Source organism: Eptatretus burgeri, chromosome 12 (assembly GCF_056783735.1).
Source record: "Eptatretus burgeri isolate ZD-2024b chromosome 12, Ebu_testis_v1, whole genome shotgun sequence".
Taxonomy (NCBI): domain Eukaryota; kingdom Metazoa; phylum Chordata; class Myxini; order Myxiniformes; family Myxinidae; genus Eptatretus; species Eptatretus burgeri.
Genome location: NC_140972.1, coordinates 100,446,831 through 100,473,746, shown reverse-complemented (window position 1 = coordinate 100,473,746; position 26,916 = coordinate 100,446,831). Strand labels below are relative to the sequence as shown.

The following is a 26,916-nucleotide window of genomic DNA, read 5'->3' as shown; positions in this document are numbered from 1 at the left end:
AGTGACCCAAGGTCAAATGCCAATGACCTTAAATTTGGGCTAAGGTAAAATTAAAAATTTGCTCATAATTTTGTACACATTTACAAATATCAGATCATGCTGTAACATCACCAAGTTGTTTATAGATTAGCAAGCTGTGATCCAATGGAGAGTTTGTTTGAAAAAAATATTTTGCATGTTGCCATGGCAACGATTTGCCAAATTTTGTGATTTTTTTTTCTTGCTGATGAACTATTCGGACTGCCATAAATTCTGAACTAAAGATAATTTCCAAAAATGCTCTCATTGGATCACAGTACATAAAACAATCAACAATTGTGCCAATTTTCAAGGATGTAGCCCACTCACAACCTAAAAAAAATTACGATCAAATCACGAAAAGCTGAAAAATGATAGAAGCCGATAAAGATTCGCATCAAAATGGCCGACGTTACATTTTGCAGATCGAAGTAACGAATGTCTGTTTACATGTCAGCACATGCAGCTCAGTGGGTGAATGCATTTAGACAATATTTAGATCAACAGATGGCAGTATTTTTTTACTCAATAGGTAGCAGGACATGCTGTGAACATATAGAAACACTTAGACTCTATTTAGAATTGCAAAACTTGCTTGAAAATAGGTGAAAAGGGGTTATTTTTAAACAAAAATGACAACCGGAAGTGGATTTTTAGCACTTCCGGTTTGTAAAAAATGAGACTCGGGTTGTTAAATTGCACTTAAAAAGTAATGTTTGGTAATTTTTTAGAGGAAAAATGTATGGATCCAACAAGATTAATATTGTATGGGTACAAAAAACAAAAAATATCCACCTCCCATAGTCCCCCATTAAAAGGGAATGCGGGTGTTGCAAGTGAGAGCAACAGATATGCTGTTTAAAATGGTTTCTTTACACAGTATTCTGGAGTTATAATCTCATGTAAGTTTACCTTACCATTAAAAAGATTCTTCCTCGTCAAAGTTTTCTTCATCGAAGCAGATATCTCCAACTTCATCCATTTCTTCTTCACTTTCTTCAGCACCGTCATCGCGTACATGCATGTTGTCACAGTTCTTGCACTCACACAGTTCGGTACAACATAGCCCCAAAGGCACACAACACTGGTCATCTGCATCTGATGCTTTGCACTTGGACTTCTTGCAGGTGCAGCGTGAGAGTTCAAGAATGCTCTGTTGAGCAGGTTGCATTTCCATCCAGTTTATTGAGAGGCTGCCATCGATCAATTTCCAACCATGTCCAGCTGGCGATGGGATATCTGGGTGATTGTCAAAGCTGCGCTTCCAAACAGCTGCCTGGAAGTTGGCTCGTTGTACGTGTTTAATGAGGGCATCTCGGTTTGGTGGCATGACACTTTCGTTTCTTGTAGCCATCGAAAACAGAATACCGTGCATCGTTGACATGACTGTACTCCTGCTGGCTGTAAAGCTTGCAAACGAAATCCTCCAGTAAAGAAACAAGCTCGTCTGTTACGGAGAAAGACTCTCCAAGCATTTGACACGCATGGGAAAAGGATTTATTTTGGGTGAGAAGTTTGATTGCTTTTGTTTTCCCTTTGCCGTAAAAGGAACTTACAGAATCGCATCCTGTGAAACAGTGGAGACCTATGATGGCATTTGCGATGTCATCTCCAAGCTCCTGCTGTATGGCCTGTAAGGCAATGGTACGTACATTGTCGTCTCTGTCAGTGTGGAAATGCAACTGGGAACCCACAAGGTGCGATACAAGTGCCACACCAATAACAAACACGTCAGTGTCTGGGCTTTTGATGATGATGCTTCTGATGCCTTGGGTGCTGATGTAATGTGCATGTAGGAGCATCCTAGTGTCAGCCTCCTCTTGGGTGGAATTGAGCTGCGGTATTTCTTCAATGCTGATGGTACCATTTATTGGTGTGATGGAATGACACATCTTGCCATGTGCAACATACAGTGTGATGCCCTTAAAGTTGTCCTCTCCACAAGCACTCCAATGGTTGAACAAGAAGTGAACTAGCTGTTCCTTATTGAAGCTGTTTGCCAGATATTTCTTCCATTGTTTAGGTACAGGTTGGTCTGCCTTGGATATTTTAATCCTCTGGGAACCACTCGCTGCCCTTCGTTTCCTCTCAGCACCCTTAATACTGATCAATGGATACGTGTCTGTTACAAAGTGTACAGAGTTGGAGGTACTACTTTGTGCCAGGTACATGAACTGTCTCAGAATTTTTTCCACCAGTTGACCCATGCTTGCGGGCATTCCTTTTGAACTCATTTGCTGAAGCATGGCCATGCCATCAACTATCCATACGCCTCCCTTTGGTGGGTCCATGATAGGGGAACTCTCAGGTACACTTTCTTGGTAGTGTAGCAGCCTCGCCTTGTTAGTTTTAACTAAGCATCCCTCATAAGTCGCAAGGGCTGGTGGATACGGGCTCAACGAGTATGTCATCATGCTTTTGAGATTCACTTTTCGTACTTTGCCAAAGATGACCAGCCTTGCCAACAACTCACGATCACTTTTCAAAGTAACATCTTTCCCTTTAACCTTGATGGTTTGCTTGCCTGCATCTGAAAATGTTTTCAGTTTCATCTTCTTCAGCGTTTTGTTCAGGTCTACATCATTACCTTGCAAGCGGCTTTTAGAAAAATTGACGAAAGCTTCATCGCCCTTTACTTTTGCGGTCATGAGGTCAGAATACACATCATCTGGTGCAATGACTCCAGATGACAAGTGAACCAGATCATTAGCATCCATTTCCGTGTTATTTTCGAAAGGATTCATCATGCTCGTGATGGTACTCATAATGTAGTTTACGTCGTCTTCATCCCTAGTCATTCCACTGTTGGTAAGGTCTGCCCTTTTTGAAGATTTCTGCCCTTTGCCAGCCATCTCTTCACATTGTCTGGTTATCGCTGCTCGTTGATGGTGCGCTCGTATCCAATGATTGGTAGCTCCTTGGTTGGTTGAGAACCCTTTGATCCCACCTCTTGTTTTGGAGTTTCTATTCGCCGTTTGCTCGATCGTCATATCACAAGCTTCCTGTGCAAACCCGTGAGTATCTTGTCACTGAACGGCAAAGTGTCCACTGACCAATTCTTTGTAGATGTACTGATGTGAAGTAGGTAGCTGGCTCATCTCAAACCAATAGACTGGGAGGTAATGTGAGTAGTTGGTTCGGTCATCGGCAAATATCCACGGTAGGAGTGCCCTAACTGCAGCAAGATGAAGGTGCCAGTTTCCTTCCCGTATAGCCCTGATGAAAAGGAGGATGTCCTCTATCATTTCCAGGTAGGAGTTCCAAAAAGCAAAGGTAGCATTCTTGTTCCCCTCTGTGATGAAACTGTCATATTCATTCATCATGGCCTGAAAGGATGTGCCTTCCACATGCTGCACATACTGGCCTGGGAATGATGATTGTAATGATGAAATCACATCTCGATACTGCTCTTGCATTTCCAAAGGAACACTCTCCATAAAGCTTTGCCAGCAAAGCCGATGTAATGCTTCTGCCATAAGTTTGTGGCAGCGGATGCTTCTGTTATAGTTGTGGCCATTCATCACACCGCTCACAGAACCTGGTGCCACTGCACTGGATTCAATAAGGACATCTTGCATTCCCGCATCCTGAAATCTTTTTCCCACACACGCCAAAGCTGTCATGGTTGTATGGAATGCCCCAAGTCTTAACACAATTCTGTCCATGAAAATAGGTGTTTGCCATCTGATTGTCTGGGCCTTGGCATAAATAGCCTGATCCATCACTACTATAACTGACGGGAGCTCCAGTTGGTCTGCTATTTCAATGCTTCGATGGAGGATGGTATTCACAGTATTCAGATCAGTTGGACTATCATTTACAACAGGAAGGTATGCAATGGTTGCTTTTGGTGGGATGTTGGATGTCAGTAACTGATTGAATCCAGTCCAAGCAGGAAGAAGACGTTTCTGTGGCCATTTTGTTATGTAGAAGGCGGCATCTTTCTTCTTGTGAGGATATAAAGTTGGCTCATAGTGTGTCATTTCCAGCTTCATATTGCCAGCAAATGCCTTCGGGGACGACTTCTCACCACTGAATGTAACCACCTCTGTATGTGGTGCTGGTTATGAGCGCTTTCTTGTCTTTCTCATTCCTTGTACTGGTGGAAGTGTAGAATGTGCATCTACATCCTGATGAATCTCTGCATGCTGCACAGCAATGCCGTTGGTATTATGGGTTGTGTCTTTTCCCGAAAGTGTCTGCTCCCCAAAATCATTGTTGTCCCAGATGAGAGTTGTGAAGACACTTCTGCAAGCATGAGGGAAGAGCTCTAGAACCTCGTTGGACTTCTTGCTGTGCCAAGGCAGTATCATGCTCGAGAACACTGGTGTGCGAAATGCTATAGCCAAAACCATTAAGTAAGCCTATTAGCTGTGCCGATCCACTAAGATGCCGTACCGCCGTTGCTAGAGATGACTGCTTCGGTAACATTGTCTTGCCTTTAGTAGCTAGGTAGATGATGTCCTGTGCAATGGTTAATATTTGATGGTCTTGCACATGACCAATCTTTACACGGTTTACACCCTCTGGATCATCAGATGCTCCAACAACCCCTGCAAGAAAGTTGTATAGCATGGTTGGAACTATCTGGCGGGCAGCATCCATGGTTAAGTCACCTGAGGTTGGAGGCCAGGGAAGAGTTGTAGAGTTTGTTGTATCCATCACAGCATTCTTCAGATCTAGGGCTGTTGAATAACGCTCTCTTAATGATGATATTTGAGGTACGACCTGTCTTCTGTTGCACTGTTTTGGCCGTTTCACTGGAGGTGGAGACTCCTCAGCATCAGTTGTATCTGTGTCGGTTGTATTTGTCTGTTTCTGAGGTGACCGTATCCCTTACAAGCTCTTCAGCTGATAGGGTGTCAATGTATACCAGTTCACTCTGGTATTTTTTGGGGGGCTGAATGAAGCAAAGCTGGGGATATCTCCTTCTGATTCTTTGTTTCAGGCTATGGGTTTTGTAGTTCGACGAGTCCTTCCCTTCAATGCCTTTTACTGCCTTGTCAAATATACGTTTCAATGACTTAAGCCGGTAGATTTCTTTGTTCTTCAGAATTTTCTGGTTAATTGTATGGTTACAAAAACTGTCAAATGCTTCAGAATATATCTGTTCTGTAGCTGCTTGAACATGTCGAGGGTTAGATCTTCTCAAATAGTCTGTGTATCCCTTGTAGCAGCTCCGTGATATCTGACTTCTATAGCTACACAGTCACGATCTCTGATATGAACAAGAATATTTTTGTCATCTTTTTCCTCTGCAGCTAGTCGAAGCTTGCCTCCATCAATCTGTTCACAAAGCGTCAATGGTTCTTTCTGCTTTCTGCCTCTTGAATCCTTAAATGTCTTATCACTCCTGCATACGATACAAACTGTTGGCAAGATGTGAGAAGATTTAGTCGGCTGTTTTGCAATGTTAGAAGTGGAACGCAAGTGTCTTGCATCAGATGTAGCAGATGTATGTTTGTCTCTGTCTCCGCTTGAAGAAAATGCAGAGGGATCCAGTTCTGTATACAACAAACACAAAATATTAAACTCATAAGTGTATACATGTACTGTTACGAAATCAGAAAAAAAACACAACAAACACATGCACAATCAAAAACAGAGGCTTAAGAAAATAATGTTATTTTTGCTCTCGTGGAATTTACAGGTGGGTCGGTACATTGGCATGCATGTTTTTTTTGTTGTTTTTTTTAAATTATAAAGTAAAACAGAAGTTTGTTTGATTGAACATTAAAAAAAAATCAAATGCTCCAGTGATTCTTGTCAGTGGAGGTCAACACAACAATTTTTAGGCCTAATCATTCATACATGTAACTGATGCAACAATCAATTTCCACACATGTGCAGCAGATCTGCTTGGCTTGAAAAAAAAAGTTTCCAAAAACAACCAAAATGCACCATTTTTAAAAATGAAAATTTTGGGTAAGGATTTCTTAATCTAAAAATTTGCTAAAATTACACATATTAATGGTCAATTCAATTATAAAATAGGTTAAATTGGGAAAAATATAAGTTTGTGCAGCACTATAAAGGATTTAAAAAGAAACTAATTTTCTAAAGCAAATGGCTCCTTGGAAGAATTTTCCTCTGTATTTTTAAAATGAAATAACTAGATTTTCAAACTCCAAAATGCTGTACTTTCCTTTAAAAACTAATCCAAAAGTGTATGTATGTATGTGGCAACCTACTGAAATATATTTCTTCTCTAAATAGAACTTTCTCTTTTGTATTAGTATCTCTACTGTTGAGATTTTTTTTTAATTGTCAAGTTTTGCTGCAGTTATAATTACTGCACTTACATGGACTACCAGATAAATACAGTGCACATGTTAGGCAGAAACAAACAAAAAAAAAATTCAAAACATTTGCTTGCCCTCCCCCAACTGACTTATTTTTATGTAAAGGAATACCAACCTAAATTTCAACATTCAAAACTGCACACATTTTTTTTTTCTGTTAGAAATTGCACATTCTAAATTACATCAAAACTGATGAATTTTAAACAATCATTCACAAGGGAGGAAAAAAATGATTATGATTAATGATTAAGTTGGTAGAATATATTTGGAAAGGTCTTCTATCAAGTCATGTAGCAAACATTTTGCGGGGTCTTGCAGGGTGCAGGTTGGCTCCCAACCGAGACCCTAGACTCCCGTGTTATAAATCCTCCAACAGGGATATCTATGGTAGGCATCTACCTTTTGTAGGGCAGGGTTATATCAGAGTATTGAAAAAGCCCAAAGATATATGGAATCGATCTACTACATGTAAAAACAAAAGTCCCACATTTTACGATTCATAGACTACACAAATCACAACATTTGGGACTGACCTGACCCAATATCATAGGCCTCCCTACGTGATTGCACATGCAATTTTCTCATTCATGATGTATTTGTAGGCTACTTTTAAACTTACCGGATGATTGGGTGACATTCTGATGCTTCTGTTTAGCAGTTTGGGCACGTTTTTGCTTGGTAGAATCAGTGAAATACTGGTAACACACTGCGTGGCATCCCCCAGTTTCAGGGACCGGCAATGCACTTTCACATGCGCTGCAGTGTAGACCATGATCGCGGACGAAAGACCTCGCTAAATCGGCCTGGTTTCCCACCAAATCGCTCCAAATATCTACAGCACTCAAGAATGTTCTCCACCTTTTTTCGGTAAATGGCACAATATCACCACCGGTACCTGGAACATGTGCATAACACCTATTTTTTACACCAAATTTGACACCAACTGATGCCATTTTCACCGATACTTTTCACCAAACAGCATCTGTTTACACACGTGACCCGTTATTCGCCGTACCGCAGCACTCTCGTACGATGTTGCTGATTGGCTCCTTTTCAAAAATGAAAAATCGCAGCAACGTTGATAAATTAAACGTACAATTTTATTGGATAAATATCGAGATCGTGATAATTATTTTACCGACGAAATATTAGTTATTCTAACCCAAAATACAACAAAATGCTCCAACCGATGATGTGGGAATATGAACGATAATAATTCATAAAAAATATTGAACTTAATTATAAAATAAGTTTTATAAAGTCGGGAGATGGAGACCACAAGACAAGCTCTTAGGACCACATGCCCTATCGTCTAGTAGGTCATGCCATCAGGCTGGCTCCTATTGCATAACTCTGATCCAATGTATGCAGCCTAATAGGATGCGTAGTGTACAATAATATAATTCTGTGTTTTGTGTATTACTGAAGCAATATATGTGTGATAGGCATGCAGGTGCCAGCATCGGACAGCCTCTCTGCTCTGCCTTACCAGGATTCCATGCGTTCACCGGATCAGACGACACCTCCTCTTTCCACGGGAAGGGAAAAGTTCGCCCCTTTGCACAGCTTGTGAAAGACAATGATGCCCAGAAAGCATTTTCAGAGATGACCAAAGGAACGATAACCGATGAAGACAGAGACACCCTGAACAAATTTACAACCAAGATGTACGGTCTAAAGGGAAAAGATGTCTCACTCAATGACAATCACTACAACATATTTGAAAAGACATATAGACCAAAGGTCAGAACTGGGAACTGCCTTGCGAAGCTGAAGGGCATTGACGCCAGCCTGATTCCTCCCTGTGAATCTAAGGTTTCCAAACACATAAGCAGATCATCATTCGTAGCAAAGATGTGGTCTAATGCTGACAAATCAGAAATCTGCCAGCATCCATCATCAGCTGATGGGTGGGAGTTGGTGGATGATCAATATGAAATCTCTTGGTTCGACGGTCCTCAACTTCCAGATTCTTTGACCCCAGACGATGATGATGTCTTGGATCCAGAAAGCTCTAATGACAGCGACTTCAGCATTTCTTCATCTGATGATGAAGACTGCCTATCTTCTGATGAAGATTAGTTGTGCGGTAGCTGAAATGAAACAAACACCAGGTCCGAGCTCTGCCAAATGCATGATGCCATGTTTACTTTCAGTGCTGGTAATACAATGCAAATTGACCTTTAGCCTGGTACAGAGTGACTGAGCTCACAAGCAATGTTAAATAATTTTTCAGAATATCACAAGGGATGTTCAATATCATCACCAGTTTGCTACCTGTCATTGATTGATGCCAAATGGTCTATTGATGTTGAATTGATGTGAATCATGCCAACTGGTCTATCTCCTCATCTTAAGTACCTTTACCACCATACTAACCCTTCTTAAGTTAGTGATCATGAATCTATGTACCCATTTCAAACTTTAGGGACTGGTTTCACTGTTGCATCTTTCATGTTGATTGCATTTTTAATTCGGGGTCACTCGGTGCAAACTTACCTTCAACCCCTTCTTATGTACCTTTACCACCAGAAATATCATTCTTAAGTGAGTGTTCATACATAGTATCATTGTAATCCACATTGAATGCAAGGTTTCATCCTCACACTTTTTATGTTCATAAAAAATTTAGTTGGTTAAAGGGGTCAAAAGAGTGCGATTTTAGTTATAAAATTACATTTTACCGAGACTGGTGGCCCAAGATTTATTGACTTTGTATATGACCATGTTGCATCTTTCTATAAACAAGATTTCTGTGAACTTGTGAATTGAAAACCTGCAAAAAGGGTCATAAAGTCAAAAATGGTTCATCCGTGACCTTTGATCTTTCTTAAGTACACTTTCCACCACTAATTACATTCTTAAGTTGATGAATAAAACTTATATTGTCTATGGGTAAATTTTAATGTTGGTTTTAGACTTGCACCTTTTATGTTAAATAAATGTCTAATTAGCAGTTAATTAACCTTGTTCTTAAGTACCCTCTCCACCACAAATCCCATTCTTAAGTTCAGTTTTCTCATTCAGTGTACTTTCCTCTACCAAATGACACCGGTGTGATATTTGCACCCTTCATGTTGAACAAATACAATTTGGGGTGCGTTTTGGGGTGGCACCCCCAGCCCACCCACCACTGGCGTAACTTAAGAATCGGGTTTTTGGGGTCCCCTAACCTAATTCTACAGCACTGGCACCCGAAACCTTCTGCACCTTCCATGTTGAACAAATCTCACCTAGCTCCCGGACTATAACCATCTGCTCGGGTTACGCACGGGTCGAGCACGGCAACGGCTCGGCCCGTTCGAGCCCCGTCGAGGGTGTGAATTCCTCGGTAGCTCGCCACGTGGGCCTCTAGGTATTTTGAAGTTTGGCAAATAACCCTGTCCCACGTGGTTGAATTATTGACGATTCACGGTCCTGTAAAGGACCCGTACCTTTCGAGTTATCGAAAAGGTACGATTTAGTTTCCGGGTGTTCAGTTGAGCTGACTCTACTGCTCCATCTAGCGGTCGTGCTCACCACCGATACCCGGCCCACAACGTGTGTGTGTGTGTGTGTGTGTGTGTGTGTGTGTGTGTGTGTGTGTGTGTGTGTGTGTGTGTGTGTGTGTGTGTGTGTGTGTGTGTGTGTGTGTGTGTGTGTGTGTGTGTGTGTGTGTGTGTGTGTACAGTGGGGAGAACAAGTATTTGATACACTGCCGATTTTGCAGGTTTTCCCACTTACAAAGCACGTAGAGGTCTGTAATTTTTTTTTATCAGAGGTACACTTCAACTGTGAAAGACAGAATCTAAAATAAAAATCCTGAAAATCACATTGTATGATTTTTAAATAATTAATTTGCATTTTATTGCATCAAGTAAGTATTTGATACATCAGAAAAACAGAACTTAACATTTAGTACAGAAACCTTTGTTTACAATTACAGAGATCAGACGTTTCCTGAAGTTCTTAACCAGGTTTGCACAGACTGCAGCAGGGATTTTGGCCCACTCCTCCATTCAGATCTTCTCCAGGTCCTTCAGGTTTCGGGGCTGTCGCTGGGCAACACAGACTTTCAGCTCCCTCCAAATACTTTCTCTTGGGTTCAGATCTGGAGACTGGCTAAGCCACTCCAGGACCTTGAGATGCTTCCTACGGAGCCACTCCTTAGTTGCCCTGGCTGTGTGTTTCGGGTCGTTGTCATGCTGGAAGACTCAGCCACGCCCCATCTTCAATGCTCTTGTTGAGGGAAGGAGGTTGTTGGCCAATATCTCGCGATACATGGCCCCATCCATCCTCCCCTCAATACGGTGCAGTCGTCCTGTCCCCTTTGCAGAAAAGCATCCCCAAAGAATGGTGTTTCCACCTCCATGCTTCACGGTTGGGATGGTGTTCTTGGGGTTGTACTCATCCTTCTTCTTCCTCCAAACACGGCGAGTGGAGTTTAAACCAAAAAGCTCTATTTTGTTCTCATCAGACCACATGACCTTCTCCCATTCCTCCTCTGGATCATCCAGATGGTCATTGGCAAACTTTAGATGGGCCTGGACATGCGCTGGCTTGAGCAGAGGGACCTTGCGTGCACTGCAGTATTTTAATCCATGACGACGTAGTGTGTTACTTGTGGTTTTCTTTGATATTGTGGTCCCAGCTCTCTTCAGGTCATTGACCAGGTCCTGCCATATAGTTCTGGGCTGATCCCTCACCTTTCTCATGATCATTGAGGCTCCACGAGGTGAGATCTTGCATGAAGCCCCAGACCGAGGGAGATTGACTGTTATCTTGAACTTCTTCCATTTTCTAATAATTGCGCCAACAGTTGTTGCCTTCTCACCAAGCTGCTTGCCTATTGTCCTGTAGCCCATCCCAACCTTGTGCAAGTCTACAATTTTGTCCCTGATGTCCTTAGACAGCTCTCTGGTCTTGCCCATTGTGGAGAGGTTGGAGTCTGATTGATTGAGTGTGGACAGCTGTCTTTTATGCAGATAACGAGTTCAAATAGGTGCAGTTTATACAGGTAATGAGTAGAGAATGGGAGGGCTTCTTAAAGACAAAACTAACAGGTCTGTGAGAGCCAGATTCCTTCCTGGTTGGTCGGTGATCAAATACTTATTTCATGCAATAAAATGCAAATTAATTATTTAACAATCATACAATGTGATTTTCAGGATTTTTGTTTTCGATTCCGTCTTTCACAGTTGAAATGTACCTATGATAAAAATTACAGACCTCTACGTGCTTTGTAAATGGGAAAACCTGCAAAATTGGCAGTGTATGAAATACTTGTTCTCCCCACTGTATATGTATGTTTTTATATATATATATATATATATATATATATATATATATATATATATATATATATATATATATATATATATATATATATATATATATATATATATATATATATATATTGTTACGGATCTGGAAGCCATATGCATTCAAACATACAGATGTCCCAAAGGTCAGTTATTGCGTTCAGTACATGCGAGACAGGTCCCTTCCTTTTGTCTCGTGGGAGAATCAAATGTGTGCATTGCGATGTTCTTTTTGGTAGATTATTACATCCAACGAACCATCCAACAAACCATCAAAGACCATCCAACAAACAAACCGACAACACCACTGAACAAGCGCTTCACTTGCCTATTACCGGCGACTCGCTTTCCGAGGCAGAATCTCTGGCAGTTCCTTCTCGGCTTCCACAACCTTTGTAACTTTTTTTTTTTTGACGAGTATGGGCAGGCGTGGAGTGGGGGTGGGGTTTTCCTGCATGGCCGAAACCCTGCCCAGAAAGGGCGGACCCATGGGAGCCCCGTCCAATCAGGGCAGACAGTGACGTCTTTTCCACCGAGCCCCCGCCCCGTTCGGGGAGGTCCATAAAAGTTGCGACGCCATCTTCAGCGGAGAGTTCTGAGGTTTGTTCAGTCGTTGGTTCTGAGTAAGTTTCTTGGAGGAGGAACGGGAGTTCTTTTGGAGGAGCAAGTTGGTTGGTGTGCGCTCTACATTTTCCTGGCGTTCGTGGAGTTTTCCTGGGTCCCGTCCGTGACCCTGATCTCCGCCCTGGGACTCCGACTGCCCCGCTCTGTTTCCTCCATGGGCATGAGCCCCACGCGTGTGACTGTGGGCCGAGCCGCATGACCAATAGCAGGTGCCGCACCACGGAGCACTCCCTCCCTTCAACGTGCAGGTACCCACGTGAACTGCGACCCCCAGCTCGTCTTTCCCTCTCTGGCTGCGGGGATCTTTCAATAAATCGTCTGAGTATGTGGGCCCGTCTTAGAAGTACAACTGTTAAGTGTTTTCCATCATCGTAAATTCTTGCTTGCATAGCTGCGATAATTCTTGCCCTGTGTCTTTTTTTATTTGTGAATAAAACAATTGTAGAAATGTTCCCAGTTCGTTTCCGTCCTTTCTTGCATTGGTCCAGCATGGTTCGGATCTGGGTTTAGGCGAGTTTTTATACCCGGTAATCGGTTCATTGTAGCCGGCACGGCTTTGGCAGTTCCGCTCGACTGCACCCGAACTGGAGTTGGTAGTCGGTAGTTAGAACTCTACCACAGTCGGTAGAGTGACCCGGTTCGAGCAAGACGTGCCGAGGGCGTGGTTCCCTGGTAGTCGAAATCGCGTAGTTAATTTGGTAAATTGGTTCTCGACAAAAAGACCCTACGCTACGCGGTTGAGATATTGGCGTCCACGGTTGGTTCAGCGACCCGCCGGCTCACGGAGTTATCCGAGAGCGACGGCCTACAATTCCGGGGAATCTGGTGGGAGACGACGTAACCACCCCCACCTAGTGGTCGTTCTCGCCACCGACCTCCGGCCCGCAACAATATTTGTGTTTATCAAAAAGTAGTAATAAATAATGTATCTAATAATATGTGTATATGTATATTTTTGTATGTGTTTATATATGTATATTTTTATATACATTTGATTAAGATTGTTTCACATTGTGACATCTTTGGCATTTCTGGAAATGCTGGAAACTTTCTTTAAAATGTATTTATTTTTACTTCTAGGAGAGAAGCTGTGGGAAGTGCATTGTGAATCTCCAACATTCACTGTGGCCTGGCACCCGAAGAGGCCTTTATTGGCATTTGCTTGTGATGATAAAGATGGGAAATACGACAACAGCCGTGATGCAGGGACGGTGAAACTGTTTGGCCTTTCTAACGATTCGTAATGTAAATGATATTTATATTTGTATATGACTTGGTACTGTTTTGATACAATGAGAAGTGTGTAACCAGTGCATGTTGCATCATGAAGTTATTCATTTATGGTATTCATTCGTAGTTGGTATTATTTAAATATTAATTAGTATTTGGTTCATCTTGGTTCAGTAGTTTTGCATTTGTAAAGTCATTAATGATTTAACTGAACTCCTGTTCAAGGTGAACTTAGAACTGTTGCATCTGTTGTGAGATTTTATACCTCCAACTGAAAAAAACATGTTCTCACAAAAACAATTAAATTATCATTCCCTTTTAATGTATTAGATATTTCATCATATCCCACATACAATATCCTCTTTTTCTACTGTAAAAAGTCCTGTTTGTTATTGTTCCTCATCACTAAAACTCCTCAATCTTTGCATTAACTTTGTTTCTCTGTATACAATCTTTCCTTCTGTTGTTGCAGTGCATGTTTCATCAAACAAGGTTAGCAAAACTTAGCCCAATACTCAAAATGTGGCCAAACAAGACGTGAACGTATCGTGGCAGTTGTAATGGAGACCATCCATTTAATCGTTACTTCTCCAAGCTGTTTTCACTGAATAGGAGATGGTAAAAAATTTCAACACCACCAATTGCTCTATGCATGGTGTTGGCTTTATGGTTAGGGTGGCAGGCTTGGGGTCTGAAGGTCCTGAGTTCAAATCCTGCTTGGCTGTTTAATTAATACCGTCTGGGGTTGATTCTGCCTGTCATCTTTCAGAGGTCGGCAAAATGAGTGCCAGCTTGTTGGTATCCTGTGTCGGAGTGGCGACCCATCCAGGATTGTGCCCGATAGCCAAGGAGACTGCTGAGGCAGCACCAACGCTCTGCACACAGTATGGTCCCAATGGATGGATTTGAGAGCAATTAAACCCTATAACTTTGAGACGCTGTGTGAGCTTCGGTAAACCTCCTTAATTATATCAATTGAATATATCACTCGTCAGATGATTAAACATAAATTCATTTACTTCTATTTAATTTGTATTTAACGGCTTTCAAATTTAATTTGTATTTACAATGTATCTTTAATGGCTGACCGTATCACACAGCATGCCCCTCTAGTGATTTGAGAAAAGAACTTTAGAATTAGGATACAACCAGTGCGAGCATGCAGGAATGTTCAAGGACCGTCACCCATTTCTTGTTCTTCTGCCATTGCACGGCACTTATTTGCCAACCCCGTCTGTGCAGAAATGTTCAAGATATTGAGCCGAGGTCAGAGTATCTCACATCTACGTAGCAACTTTCTTCCTTTTCATAGACCCTGTGTTATGTCATCAAAAGGAATTAGTACATTCTCTCATTCTCTTTCAACATGGAAACATCAAAGCTGTTTCTTCGACCGCTGTCCAAGGTGTGCATGCAAATGGTGAGTCATCGGCTTTGGGGGCTTCGCATCCGCCTCCCTCCAAGACGTTGGTGTGAATGGTGAGTCATCGCCCTGTTCTCCGCTCCAGCCAATCAGAGCCAGAGATGCTGATGACTGTGAGATAACCAATGGGGGCTCCGATTACCATTGACGTCGTAACTGTTGAACCAATCAGTGTCGGTCTTACATAGACAAACATATACAGGGTGGGGCATTTTTTCTGACGGTTTTATTATCCCTATAACTTTTTGGTTTCTAAACCAAATAAAATAAAATTTCGATACAACATAGGCACATACTTCAAGTTTTTAAAATCAATTTTGATTCTTTATTTCTTCAAAATTACATCAGACAAATGTGCCCTTTTCGAATTTGTGCATTCACGACAGCGGATCATCATATTGTTCATTACCGCAAGCAATGTCTCTTGATCAATCGAGTGGATGTTTGCAGTGATGTTTGCCTTCAATTCATCGATCGATGTTGGATGTTCCTTATAAACTTTGCCCTTCAGAAATCCCCATAGGAAGAAATCTGGTGGAGTTAATCTGCCAAATCAAAGTGTGCCTCATCTGTCATGATGACCTTGTTTGTGAAATTGGCATGCTCATTGCATTTTAACAAAATTAAAAATTAAAAAAACAAGCTCAAATGGCAGAAAAACGAAATGTTTTTGGCAGAAATGACGTCATTGTGATGTATCAGGTTTGCAATAAATTATCTGTGCTAATGCCTGGCTTGATTCCCGCAAACAAAATTCAAACAGCTTGCCTAGTTTCGGAGATAATGGTATAGGCGATTTCCATTCGCGGCGATATTATGACGTAAACTTTTTTTTCTGGGAAGAATTTCCAAAATCAGAGATGGTTACTGCCTGCGCGTGGGCTTTCTGCATATACATGGCAAGTTTCACGAAGATCCGATGAAAACTCTGGGTTGTGAAGCAAAAAAGTCAAAAAAATAGGAATGACATCATAAAAATTGATATGACGTCATAGTGATGTATCATATGTGAGGTAATTAATCTCTGCTTATGCCCTGTTCAATTCCTGCAAACAGAATTCGAAAAGCTTGCCGAGTTTTGGAGATAATTTTTAGGCGATTTCCATTAGCGGAGATATTTTGACGTCATAACTTTTTTTATAGGAGGAATTTTCAAAATCGGAGATGATTGCTGTCTGCGCAGGGTATTTTTACATATATATGCCAAGTTTCAAGAAGTTTCGATGAAAACTGTAGGCTGTGAAACAAAAAAGTCCACAAGAAGAAGATGAAGAACAACAACGTGAGTAAAGGCCCAGTCACACCTTGACGTTTTAGCTAGCTTATGCCGATTTTTGGAAAATTTGTCTGAAACGCTGCGACACGTCGAATACGTTATGGGTAAGTTTTGATAACGTTGAGAGCATGCTGAAAAACACTGCCATACGTGGTAGTACGCTGGCTTTAAACGTTGAACTTTTGGGTTTTCCTCGAATTTTTTCATGCTTGAAATTTTACGACGTATGCTGGCGTATGACTCACACGTTCTGCTACGCTGGCCATAAGTTGTAGGCACGTTATGCAATCGTTGACAGACGTTGAAACACGTTACTTGTAAGTTACTCATAAGTCGAAACACGTCGAGGTAATGTTTAGCGTACCCGAAACTTATTTCTAACCTATGAGTAACGTTTTGTAAGCACGCTACACGAACGTTGTTCACACTTTGCAACACGTTACTTGAAAGTAATACTACTACTACCACCAACATCGACATCAGTAAATTCTCTCGAACTACTATTACCACTACTAATAACATCGACATCACTAAATTCTCTCGAACTACTACTACTCCTACTACTACTACTAACATCGATATCACTAAATTCTCGCGAACTACTACTACTAATAACATCGAAATCACTAAATTCTCTCGAACTACTACTACTACTACTACTACTACTACTACTACTACTACTACTACTACTACTACTACTGCCACTGCCTCTGACATTGACATCTACTCAACATGGAGTCTGGAACACTGACGGGTTCCTCTTGTGAAGCCCATTTGTATATACCAATTCCCCTAAACGCTGCCAATACGCCATTATACGGTAGCTGTAAGTTAGAAACATGTTCAGTAAGTTCTGTGGTCGTGCGAAAGACATCAATCAAATTCGTCTACATAAGCCAATGTGCGTTTGAGATACGTTACATATAGGTTCAAAGCACGCTACTAATAGGTTCAAAGCACGTTACTCGTAGGCTAAAAGCACGTTACTCTCGTAGGAGCGTGCCGAGAACTTATGCCAGCGTATGCGGAACTTGTGAGCCATACGTCGAGTATGTCATAAAATTTTCAGCATGCTTGAAATTTCACGACGTACTAGACGTACCACGTAATATGCCAGCGTACTTCATTGTTTTTCATCGTGCTCCTAACGTATACACAACTTACCCATACCGTATTCGACGTGTCCCAGCGTTTTAGACACATTTTTCATAGGTCGGCATACGCTGGCTAAATCGACAAGGTGTGACTGCGATGTTGACACTTCCAATTTTCAGGCGGTTATGATTTAAATCTGCGTGCGGCAGGTTTTTAACAGAGAACGCCACGAGTTCGTCAGTGATACGTGCAGCGCGCTATGACTAAGTTAAACTATCATTGGGCATCAGTTGTGAACGTCGACAACAGGCTAAGCATTCGTTGGTATAAGTTATCTTTAACACAACGAAACGTTCTGTGCCCGTGACTAATACGTTATGCATACGACCAACACGTTATGAATACGACCAAAACTTTAAAAAAAAAAACTCAAAACTTCAGCGTACGCCAACGTTTTATGTGCATTTTTATACGTTGCCATTCCTGGCTAAAACGTCAAGGTGTGACTGGGCCTTATGACTTAGAGATCCTCCACGAGGATCTAAAAAAAAAAAAATGCTCATTGCATTTAAAGTGCTCCATCATTAAAAACTTTCAAGTATTATGTGTAAAACAAAGAAAACAATAATTAGTTATGCCAAGACCGCTTCTGGCTAGAAAGATTGCAAATGTGTCAGATATAAATGCCCCACGCTGTATGCTGTATATGCACGCTCTCTCGCTTCCTAGTTTTCTTGCTGTGAGTCAACCTTGAGAAGTACAGCATGAAAAGCTTTGGGTAATATGTCATGTTTGTTTTCTTGTATATTAAAGTTCTGTAGTACCAAACATCTGTTCCTTTTCAGACCAAGTAAATCCATCATGAGCCTTTCAGACCAATTAAATCCATCATGAGCCTTTCAAACCAAGTAAATCCATCATGAGCCTTTCAAACCAAGTAAATCCATCATTAGCCTTTTAAACCAAGTAAATCCATCATTAGCCTTTCAGACCAAGGAAATCCATCATGAGCCTTTCAAACCAAGTAAATCCATCATTAGCCTTTCAGACCAAGGAAATCCATCATTAGCCTTTCAAACCAAGTAAATCCATCATTAGCTTTTCAGACCAAGTAAATCCATCATTCGCCTTTGAAACCAAGTAAATCCATCATTAGCCTTTCAGACCAAGGAAATCCATCATTAGCCTTTCAGACCAAGGAAATCCATTATGAGCTTTTCCGACGAAGTAAATCCATTCTTCGCGTTGTAATGGTACCAAAGGGTGGAGGAGCTCCTTGTGAGCCAATGTCCATCCATATCTCGTGCCCAACTGTGTTTGTGGCCGTCCTCCTGTAGTTTGGTTACTTGTGTTTTTCCTTGGGGAATTATTCCTCTTTTAGACAAGTGGCCCTTGCTTCAGTATGACGAGGTTAAAGTTGTTTGGTTTTTTTCTCTTCATTTTTGGTTCACGAAAAAATATTTTCACAAAATATATGTGACCACTAGATTCGTTATTGTTGTCTGTCTGTCTGTCTGTCTGTCCCAAGCATAGCTCCGTGGTTTTTGATCCGATCCTGATGAAATTTTGGTGGGAGGTTTACATCATGATCTCGTTGTTTTCCTGAAAATTGCCGTTGTCCGCCCATTATGGGCGGAGCCATGCCCCCAAAAAAACGTGGTTTTCGGGGGTATCCGATTTCAATTTGCATCTTCTCCATGGGGTTTTATCGAATCTGACAGGGGTTTCAGTATTTGGTTAGCCCAATAGCCCCAGGGAGCTCGATTTTTCATTTTCGTCACAAGGTCACGAACTTAGAAAATTACGATTTTGACAAAAAAATTTCTTCTCCGAGGGGTTTGTCGAATCTGGTAGGGGTTTCGGTATTTGGTTAGCCCAATGGCACCTGCCTAGCCCCACAGAGCTCGATTTTTTTTCATTTTCGTCCCAAGGTCAAGGCCACAAGGTCACGAACTTAGAAAATTGCAAATTGTGTTTTTAGGGGTAGCTGATTTCAATTTGCATCTTCTCCGAGGGGGTTTGTCGAATCTGGCAGGGGTTTTCGGTATTTGGTTATCCCAATAGCACCTGCATAGCCCCACGGAGCTCAATTTTTCATTTTCGTCACAAGGTCATGAACTTAGAAAATTGCGATTTTTGACATAAAAATCCATCTTCTCCGAGGGGTTTGTCGAATCTGGCAGGGATTTCGGTATTTGGTTAGCCCAATGGCACCTGCATAGCCCCACAGAGCTCGATTTTTTTCATTTTTGTCCCAAGGTCAAGGTCACAAGGTGTCAAGGTCACAAGGTCATGAACTGAGAAAATTTCGAATTTTGGCATAAAAATCAGACGACCACCCAAACTTCGAGAGCGAGGATGACAATATTTTTTTATGCATAATCTTGAGGTCATTCCCCACCTCAAGTCTTGAAACCATTTTGCTCCATCTCGAACACCTTGCCCGTGGCGCCCCCTTCAACTTGTTTTTACGCTGATTTCATCAAAGTATGGATAATCCGAGGAGTGCGAAATGCCATATAGCCTATATGACGTTATCTTGTTCCTGGAATGTTCCAGAGGAAGTTTTGCACCAAAGGTCATAATCCTTGACCTTTGACCTTTAAAGTTCACAAAGGTCAAATTTTCAAAGTTGTGGGAATCGAACCGGGTTTTCGACCTTCTTCGACGAACTAACTCCATTAAGCTCTAGCACGTATCCTGTTTCCTTATTTTAATGTCCACAATATTGTTTTGTGACCTTTAAAGGTTATGCAAAGGTCAAATTTTGAAAGTTGTTGAACGAAACCGGGTTTTCAACACTTTGCAGCTAATAACCTGTCACCCGTACCACATCATGTTGATCATTTTTATAACTTGGTCAAAAATTATCACATTGTCTCATCCTTGACTTCTGAAAAAATCTACATCGTCAAATACCGCTCGTGAACCATCATCGTCTTCAGACTTGTCATTTATTAAAATTGTTTAAGCCTATAACCTAGTGTCTTATTTTGTATTCCTTTGCCACTTCTGGACGTTTGTTTAATTATTTGCTAGTCCAAGGTGACCTGTCTGATAAGACTGTACTTTTGCCTATATGCTATCAAAAACCCTCTCCGCTCTCAAAATGTATATGTATGAGGGAGAGGTTCATTGTGGCGTGAAGTGTACGAGGGTGAGAATAAACTGGTGGATAAAATTAGAATAAAATTGTCCATTTGAGAAAAGTACTTTTGTGGACGTTGGTTTTTTCAGTGTTCGGATTTGAGAACAGGATTTTAAAACCGAATCGGCTGGACGTTAAAATCCTGCAAGTTAAATAAGATTCCACAGCAATTGAAGAATTCTACAACGATCACTACGAGGTTAGGAGAAAAAAAATTCCTCATCACCATCATTTGCCTATTTCCCTAACAGACCAAGGAAATCCATTATGAGCTTTTCCGACGAAGTAAATCCATTCTTCACGTTGTAATGGTACTAAAGGGTGGAGGAGCTCATTGTGAGCCGACGTCCATCCATATCTCGTGCCCAACTGTGTTTGCGGCCGTCCTCCTGTAGTTGGGTTACTTGTGTATTTTAGGAGGTTGGTGGCAGAATTTGCACTCCCGCCACCGTAAAACCCTTCACTCTACAAAACGCAAGATAACTGTAAAGAAATTGAAAAACCCTCCATGGGAGTACCTCCTGTGCAGCTGCCCTCCGCAGGGCAGCTCACCGGATGACAGGATTGGGGCAAAGCCTTCGGGACCCCCACTCTTTGATTATCGGAGGAAAACCACGGGGTAACCTTCCCAGGTCAGATTGTGATAGTGTGTGTTGGGTTGGTACTGAGGTGTCGTCAACCAGATGGCAGACTCCTTGGATTAACCTGAGGCGGTCCCTTCGGGTGGATGCCAAGAAGGTCCTATCCCGAAGAGAGGATGATCATCTCTGTTATCATCTGAGCTGAAGGGTTTTTTTTGTATACCTTATCATATGAGAGCTAACACACAATGTACAGCAAGGGGGTCAGTAGACAAGAGGGGCGGGAGTGGGAAGGACGAAACAGTGGGGAACAGAGACATTCGGAGATCTGTGGAAAGGAAAGGAATGGGGTATACAAGATTGGCATTACAGGGACTTTCAGGAAGGAAAGCAGTGAATTTGAAGGAGGTGGGTTTGGGGTGGATTAACGGGGGTAGAATAGATCGAGGATTTGGATGGGGGACGATAGGTGGTGGTGAACAGCTGTTTTGAAGGCTTGGAGGGAGGAATGGGATTGAACAGAGTGAGGGAGTTTATTCCAATGGAGGGAAAAAGAGGAATGAAAGGGTGAAGTTGAGCAGTGATTCGTGATTTTGGTAGTTTTACAAGAAGAGGGTTGTTGGAGGACCTTAAGCGCCCTGCAGAAATATGGGGTGGGGGGGACATATATCAGACACAGTGGGGGGGGGGGCATATATCAGAGACAGTGGCGGGGGGGGGGTGGGCGAGGCCGGAGAGAAGATGGTAAAAGACAAAGAACAACGACCTGCCTGGGGTGAGAGACCCAAAGACTCAGCTTAATCGCGGGACATACCAATGATCCTAAATGCCTTGGTTTACACGGTGTGAAGCCGAGAAAGGTGAGAGGCAGTAGCACCAGCCCAAAGAGAAAACGGTACTCCATGATGCTGCGGTTGAAAGCTTTGTATGTGGTCAGGAGCTCAGGTGGGCCGAGGAAGGACTTTTCACGACGAAGGATTCCGAGTCGGCGACTGGCTTTGGAGGCCAGGTTGGAAATGTGGCTTTCCCTGGAAAGATCATGGCAGATAGTGAGACCCAGAAGGGATTGCAGCACTGAGATGTTTGAACTTTGATATTGCAGCACTCTGAGGTTCGGAGACCAGATAGTGGTGAGATCATGGTGGGTGGTTACAGCGACTATTGGTCTATTCACTCTGATGGTCACCATGCCCAAGGAATTTGTGTCGCTGTGTCCAATCAGCTGACTCCAATGAAAATTGAGGTAAAACCGGTCAGGGAGCGTATTTTGAGACTAAGGATTTGTCACTCCTTGTGTGTCATTTCCCTGGTCTCTCTATATGCTCCGACTGAGGCGAGTGATCTCACCGTGAAGGACGCATTCCATGCCACACTTGAGTCTATGGTTAATCAGTGCCCCAGGCAAGATACTCTTCCAGTCTTGGGGGATTTCAATGCATCACCTGAAATTGACAGGGATTGTTATGAGATGTGTGTTGTCCCCATTTGTCTGGAACTGTGAACCTGAATAGCACTAAGTTCCTTGACTTTGCAAGAAGTCATGGACTTAGGGTGGATGGTTCATGGTTTCAGCACCCACAGGCTCATCGCAGGACTTGGCATTCCATCGCTGGCGGTGTGACAAAGGAGATTGACCATGTGCTCGTTGATGGTCGCTGGAGGATAATCCAGAACTGCAGGGTCTACTGAAGTGCTCAGTTCCTCAATAATGACCACTGGCTTGTTGTAGCAACTCTGAAGTTCCAGCTTAAATCCAGGAGAATGGTACCATCCCAGCTTAGGCTAGATCTTGGCAAGCTCAAGGATGAGAGAGTAGCTGAGGAGTTTGCGAACAGGCTGACTGGAAATTTGGAAAGGTCTGGGTGCTTTGGGAGATCCTGAAAAGTTGTGGAGTGCCTTCAAGACCACAGTCCTTGATGTTGCCGCTGGATGTCTTGGAACTCACCGTAGGGTGAAGAAGAATTTTGTCTCTTCAGGGACACTGGATACCATTGACCAGAGTCGCAGGGCCAGGCTGAATGGCAGAGCTGAGCTGTTCAGGGAGCTGAGGTGTAAAACTGTACGTGCACTAAGGGTGGACAAGGAGGCCTATGTGCGAGGAATCTGTGAGCGGGTACAACATCACCTGTGGTCAAGTGATTCTCGTCCCGCTTACAGGGGAATTCGCGCATTGCGTTCATCCAAGCCCGTCCCTCGGTGTACTGCAGTTAGAGCAGAGGGTGGTGGGCTCTTGACAGAGGAGTCCAAAGTGAAGGCCCGCTGGGTCGGTTACTTTGAGCGGTTGTACCAGGCTGATCCACCAGCTGTCCAGTTGGATGTCAGGGGTGTTACAATAACTGTTGCTGATCCTCCAATCAACTGTGGTCCACCTTCGCTTGTGGAAACATAGGCTGCGGTGAACCGGTTGAAATGGGGTTAAGCTCCTGGGATCTGTGGCATCTATGCTGAACTTCTCAAGGCTGGTGGAAATGCTGCACTCGTGTCATTGCATGCAGTTTTGTGCTCTGCCTGGAACACAGGCATCATCCCAACTGACTGGAAGAGGGGCCTTGTTGTCCATCTCTGGAAAGAGAAGGGTGATTGCCAGGACTGCAACAATGACCGAGGGGTGACGCTTCTCTCAGTGCTGGGCAAGGTCTTTGCTCGGATAATTCTTGATAGAGTTCACCACCATCTGCTTGAGCACTAGTGTCCAGAGCAGTCAGGCTTTACACCAAAGAGGTCAACGATTGACCGTATCCTTGCTCTTCAGGTCCTCACCGAATGCAGACGAAAGTTTCGGCAGGTGCTGCTTGCAGCCTATGTTGATCTCTGTAAAGCGTTTGATTCAGTGAATCGGGATTCCCTCTGGAGGATTCTTGGTCTTCGTGGGGTGCCACCAAAACTGATCGATCTGATGTCTGAACTATACTCTGGTATTGAGAGTGCTGTGAGATGTGGTGGTGCCATCTCTGACGTATTTCTCCTTGTTAATGGAGTTCGACAGGGGTGTGTACTGGCCCCCACACTTTTCAGCACTTGTATGGACTGAATTCGGGGGAGGATGTCGGAGAGATCAAGCTGTGGTGCATCATTTGGGAACGTCAAGATCTCTGACCTTGATTTCGCAAATGATGCAGTCATCTTTGCGGAGACTTTAGATATCCCTTTGGGGGCCCTCAAGGTGCTGAAGTCGAAGCCGCAGCGATTATGGGTTTCTTGGGTCAAAACTAAGACCCAGGCTTTCAATGACATCTTGGATGCTGCTGTCATGTCTGTGCCTGTTTGTGGTGAGGATGTTGAGGTCACGGAGAGATTCACTACTATACCTTGGCAGTGATAGTCATGTCTCTGCTGGCTGTGAACCAGAGGTCAGCAGACGTCTGGGTCAGGCCTGGGGAGTCATGGATTCACTGGATCTTGGGGTGTAGCACTGCCGGTACCTGTGCGGGAGGACGTAAGTCCGAGTGTTCAGGTCCTTGCTGCTTCCAGTCTTGCTCTATGGATGTGAGACTTGGACTCTATTCCTTTGGTACCAAGTCTCTTCTGAGTCTCCTTGGCTATCGCAGGTCAGACTTTCTGTTCAACGAGTGGTTGCTGAGAGAGACTCAAATTAGATTTGTTACCTGCATCGTCCGTGAGAGTCAGATGCGGCTGCATGGACATGTGGCTTGTTTTCCCGACGCTGATCCTACTCACAAGATTCTCTCAGCGAGGGAGTCTCATGAGTGGAGGAGGCCAATGGGCTGACCACGTGCCTCGTGGTTGCAGCAGGTTGATCGGCATCTCAAGGAGATGGGGATGGGCCAGGGATCTGTCTGGGGGATGGCCAGACGCAGGCTCCTGGAGTACCGGTGGAAAGGGGACGCAGCAACGTGCTGCTCTGGCGATGCTCTCATACCTGACCTGACCTGACCTGCTGGTTGTGAGCCAGAGGTCAACAGACGTCTGGGTTGGGCCTGGGGAGTCAAGAATTCACTGGTCATGGGGTGTGGCGCTGTCGGTTCCTGTGCAGGAGGGCGACAGTCTGAGTCTCCATGTCCTTGGTGCTTCCATTCTTGAACTACAGATATGAGACAGACTCTGATCAGGGATCTGAAATGGAGACTTGATTCCTTTGGTATCAGGTCTCTTCAGAGAATCCTTGGCTATCGTTGGTCGGACTTTGTGTCCAACGAGTGGTTGCTGAGAGAGACTCAAATGAGATTTGTTACTTGCATAGTCCCTGAGCATCAGGTGCGGCTGCATGGACATGTGGCTCATTTTCCTGACACTGATCCTGCTCACCAGATTCTCTTAGTAAGGGAGCCTCGTGCGTGGAGGAGGCTAATGGGCCGACCACGTGCCTCGTGGTTGCAGCAGGCTGATCAGCATCTCAAGGAGTTGGGGATGGGCCAGGCATCTGCCTGGGGGATGGCCAGACGGAGGCCCCTGGAGTAACGGCGGAAAGTGGACGCAGTGACGCGCTGCTCCGGCGCATGCTCCCATACCTGACCTGACCTGGTACCATGATATATATTTTTTTGTCACTGATCCACACAAATTACCCCATAATGTTCGTGGAATACATTTTTATGTTTTTTTCGAAATTCTTCCAAATGAATTTATAATTAAAAGCTGAAATGACCAGTCAATAAGTGTTCAACCCATTTGCTTTGACACTTCAAATTGAGCTCAGGTGCATACAATTTCCTTTGATCATCCTTGAGATGTCTACAACTTGATTGGTATCCACCTGTGGCCAATTCAGTTTATTGGACATGATTTCGAAAGAAATACACCTTTCTACATAAAGTCCCACAGTTGGCAGTGCATGTCAGAACAGAAACTCCACCATGAAGTCCAAGGAACTGTCCATAGGACTTCAAGATATAATTGTGAGAGGAGGCATAGATCTGGGGAAGGGTATAAAACAATTTCTCGTGTTAAAAAGTTCTCAAGAGCACAATGGGCTCCATCATTAGAAAATGGGAAGAATAGGGAACTACCCAGAGTCTTCGTCGAGCTGGCTGTCCGACCAAACGGGCAAGAATAACCTTGGTCAGGGCGGTAACCAAGAATCAATGATCACTCTGACAGAACTTCAAAGTTCCATGGCTAAGATTGGAGAACTTTCCGGAAGGACAACAGTCTCTGCAACACTTCACAAATCTCTGCTTTGCAGGAGAGTGGCCAGATGGAAACCACTCCTGAGAAGAAGTCACATGACAGCATGCCTGGAGTTTGCAAAAAGGCATGTGAAAGACTGAGAGCATGAGGCATAAGATTGTGTGGTCTGATGAGATTAAAATTGAACTCTTTGGCCTGAATGCAAAGCGCTACGTCTGGCGGAAACCGATCAGAGCTCATCACCCATCTAACACCATCTGTACCGTGAAGCATGGTGGTGGCAGCGTCATGCTGTGGGGATACTTTACGGCGGCTGGGACTGGGAGACTTGTAAGGATGGAGGGAGCAATGAATGGAGCCAAATACAGGCAAATCCTTGAGGAGAACCTGCTTCAGAGTGCAAAAGCCCTGGTGGTGAAGATCTACATTCCAACAGGACAATGACCCCAAGCACACAGACAAAGCAACACTGGAATGGCTTCAGAACAAGAACCTGAAAGTCTTTGAGTGGCCCAGCCAAATCCCAGACTTGATTTCCATTGAGATTCTGTGGAAACACTTGAAGATTGCTGTTCACCGACACTCACCATGCAACTTGACAGAGCTTGAGCAAATCTGCAAGGAAGAATGGCAGAAACTCCCCAAATCCAGATGTGCAGAGCTGATGCACACATACCCAAGAAGAGTCGAAGCTGCAATCACTGCCAAAGGGGCTTCTATGAAGTATTGACTCAGGGGGCTTGAGTACTTATGTAAATTTGATGCAGTATTTCTGTATTTCACTTTCAATTAATTTGTAAATATTTCTGAAAACATTTTTTCACTTTTTCG

The 26,916-nt window shown here is 43.3% G+C and overlaps 1 protein-coding gene and 2 pseudogenes across 4 annotated transcripts in view; 1 reads left to right on the top strand and 2 right to left on the bottom strand.

Annotated features, from left to right (window-relative positions):
- The window catches only part of THOC3 (THO complex subunit 3), a 69,553-nt gene extending 49,076 nt beyond the window's left edge, over positions 1-20,477 (top strand). For all 3 annotated transcript variants that reach the window (XR_015050074.1, XM_085849088.1, XM_085849087.1), the window contains one exon: positions 13,325-20,477. Coding sequence is in view for 1 of the 3 variants with exons in the window: in XM_085849088.1 (XP_085705214.1) it covers positions 13,325-13,488 (164 nt within the window). In the remaining 2 variants the exon portion in view is untranslated. The remainder of the gene's footprint in view (positions 1-13,324) is intronic.
- Positions 938-2,727, bottom strand: LOC147016246 (uncharacterized; annotated as a pseudogene).
- Positions 2,859-7,273, bottom strand: LOC147016245 (uncharacterized; annotated as a pseudogene). Its single transcript, XR_015050160.1, has 2 exons — positions 6,940-7,273; positions 2,859-5,522 (listed from the first exon to the last, which is right to left on the bottom strand). The product of XR_015050160.1 is annotated as an uncharacterized LOC147016245 (transcript).
- Positions 20,478-26,916: the final 6,439 nt, after the last annotated feature.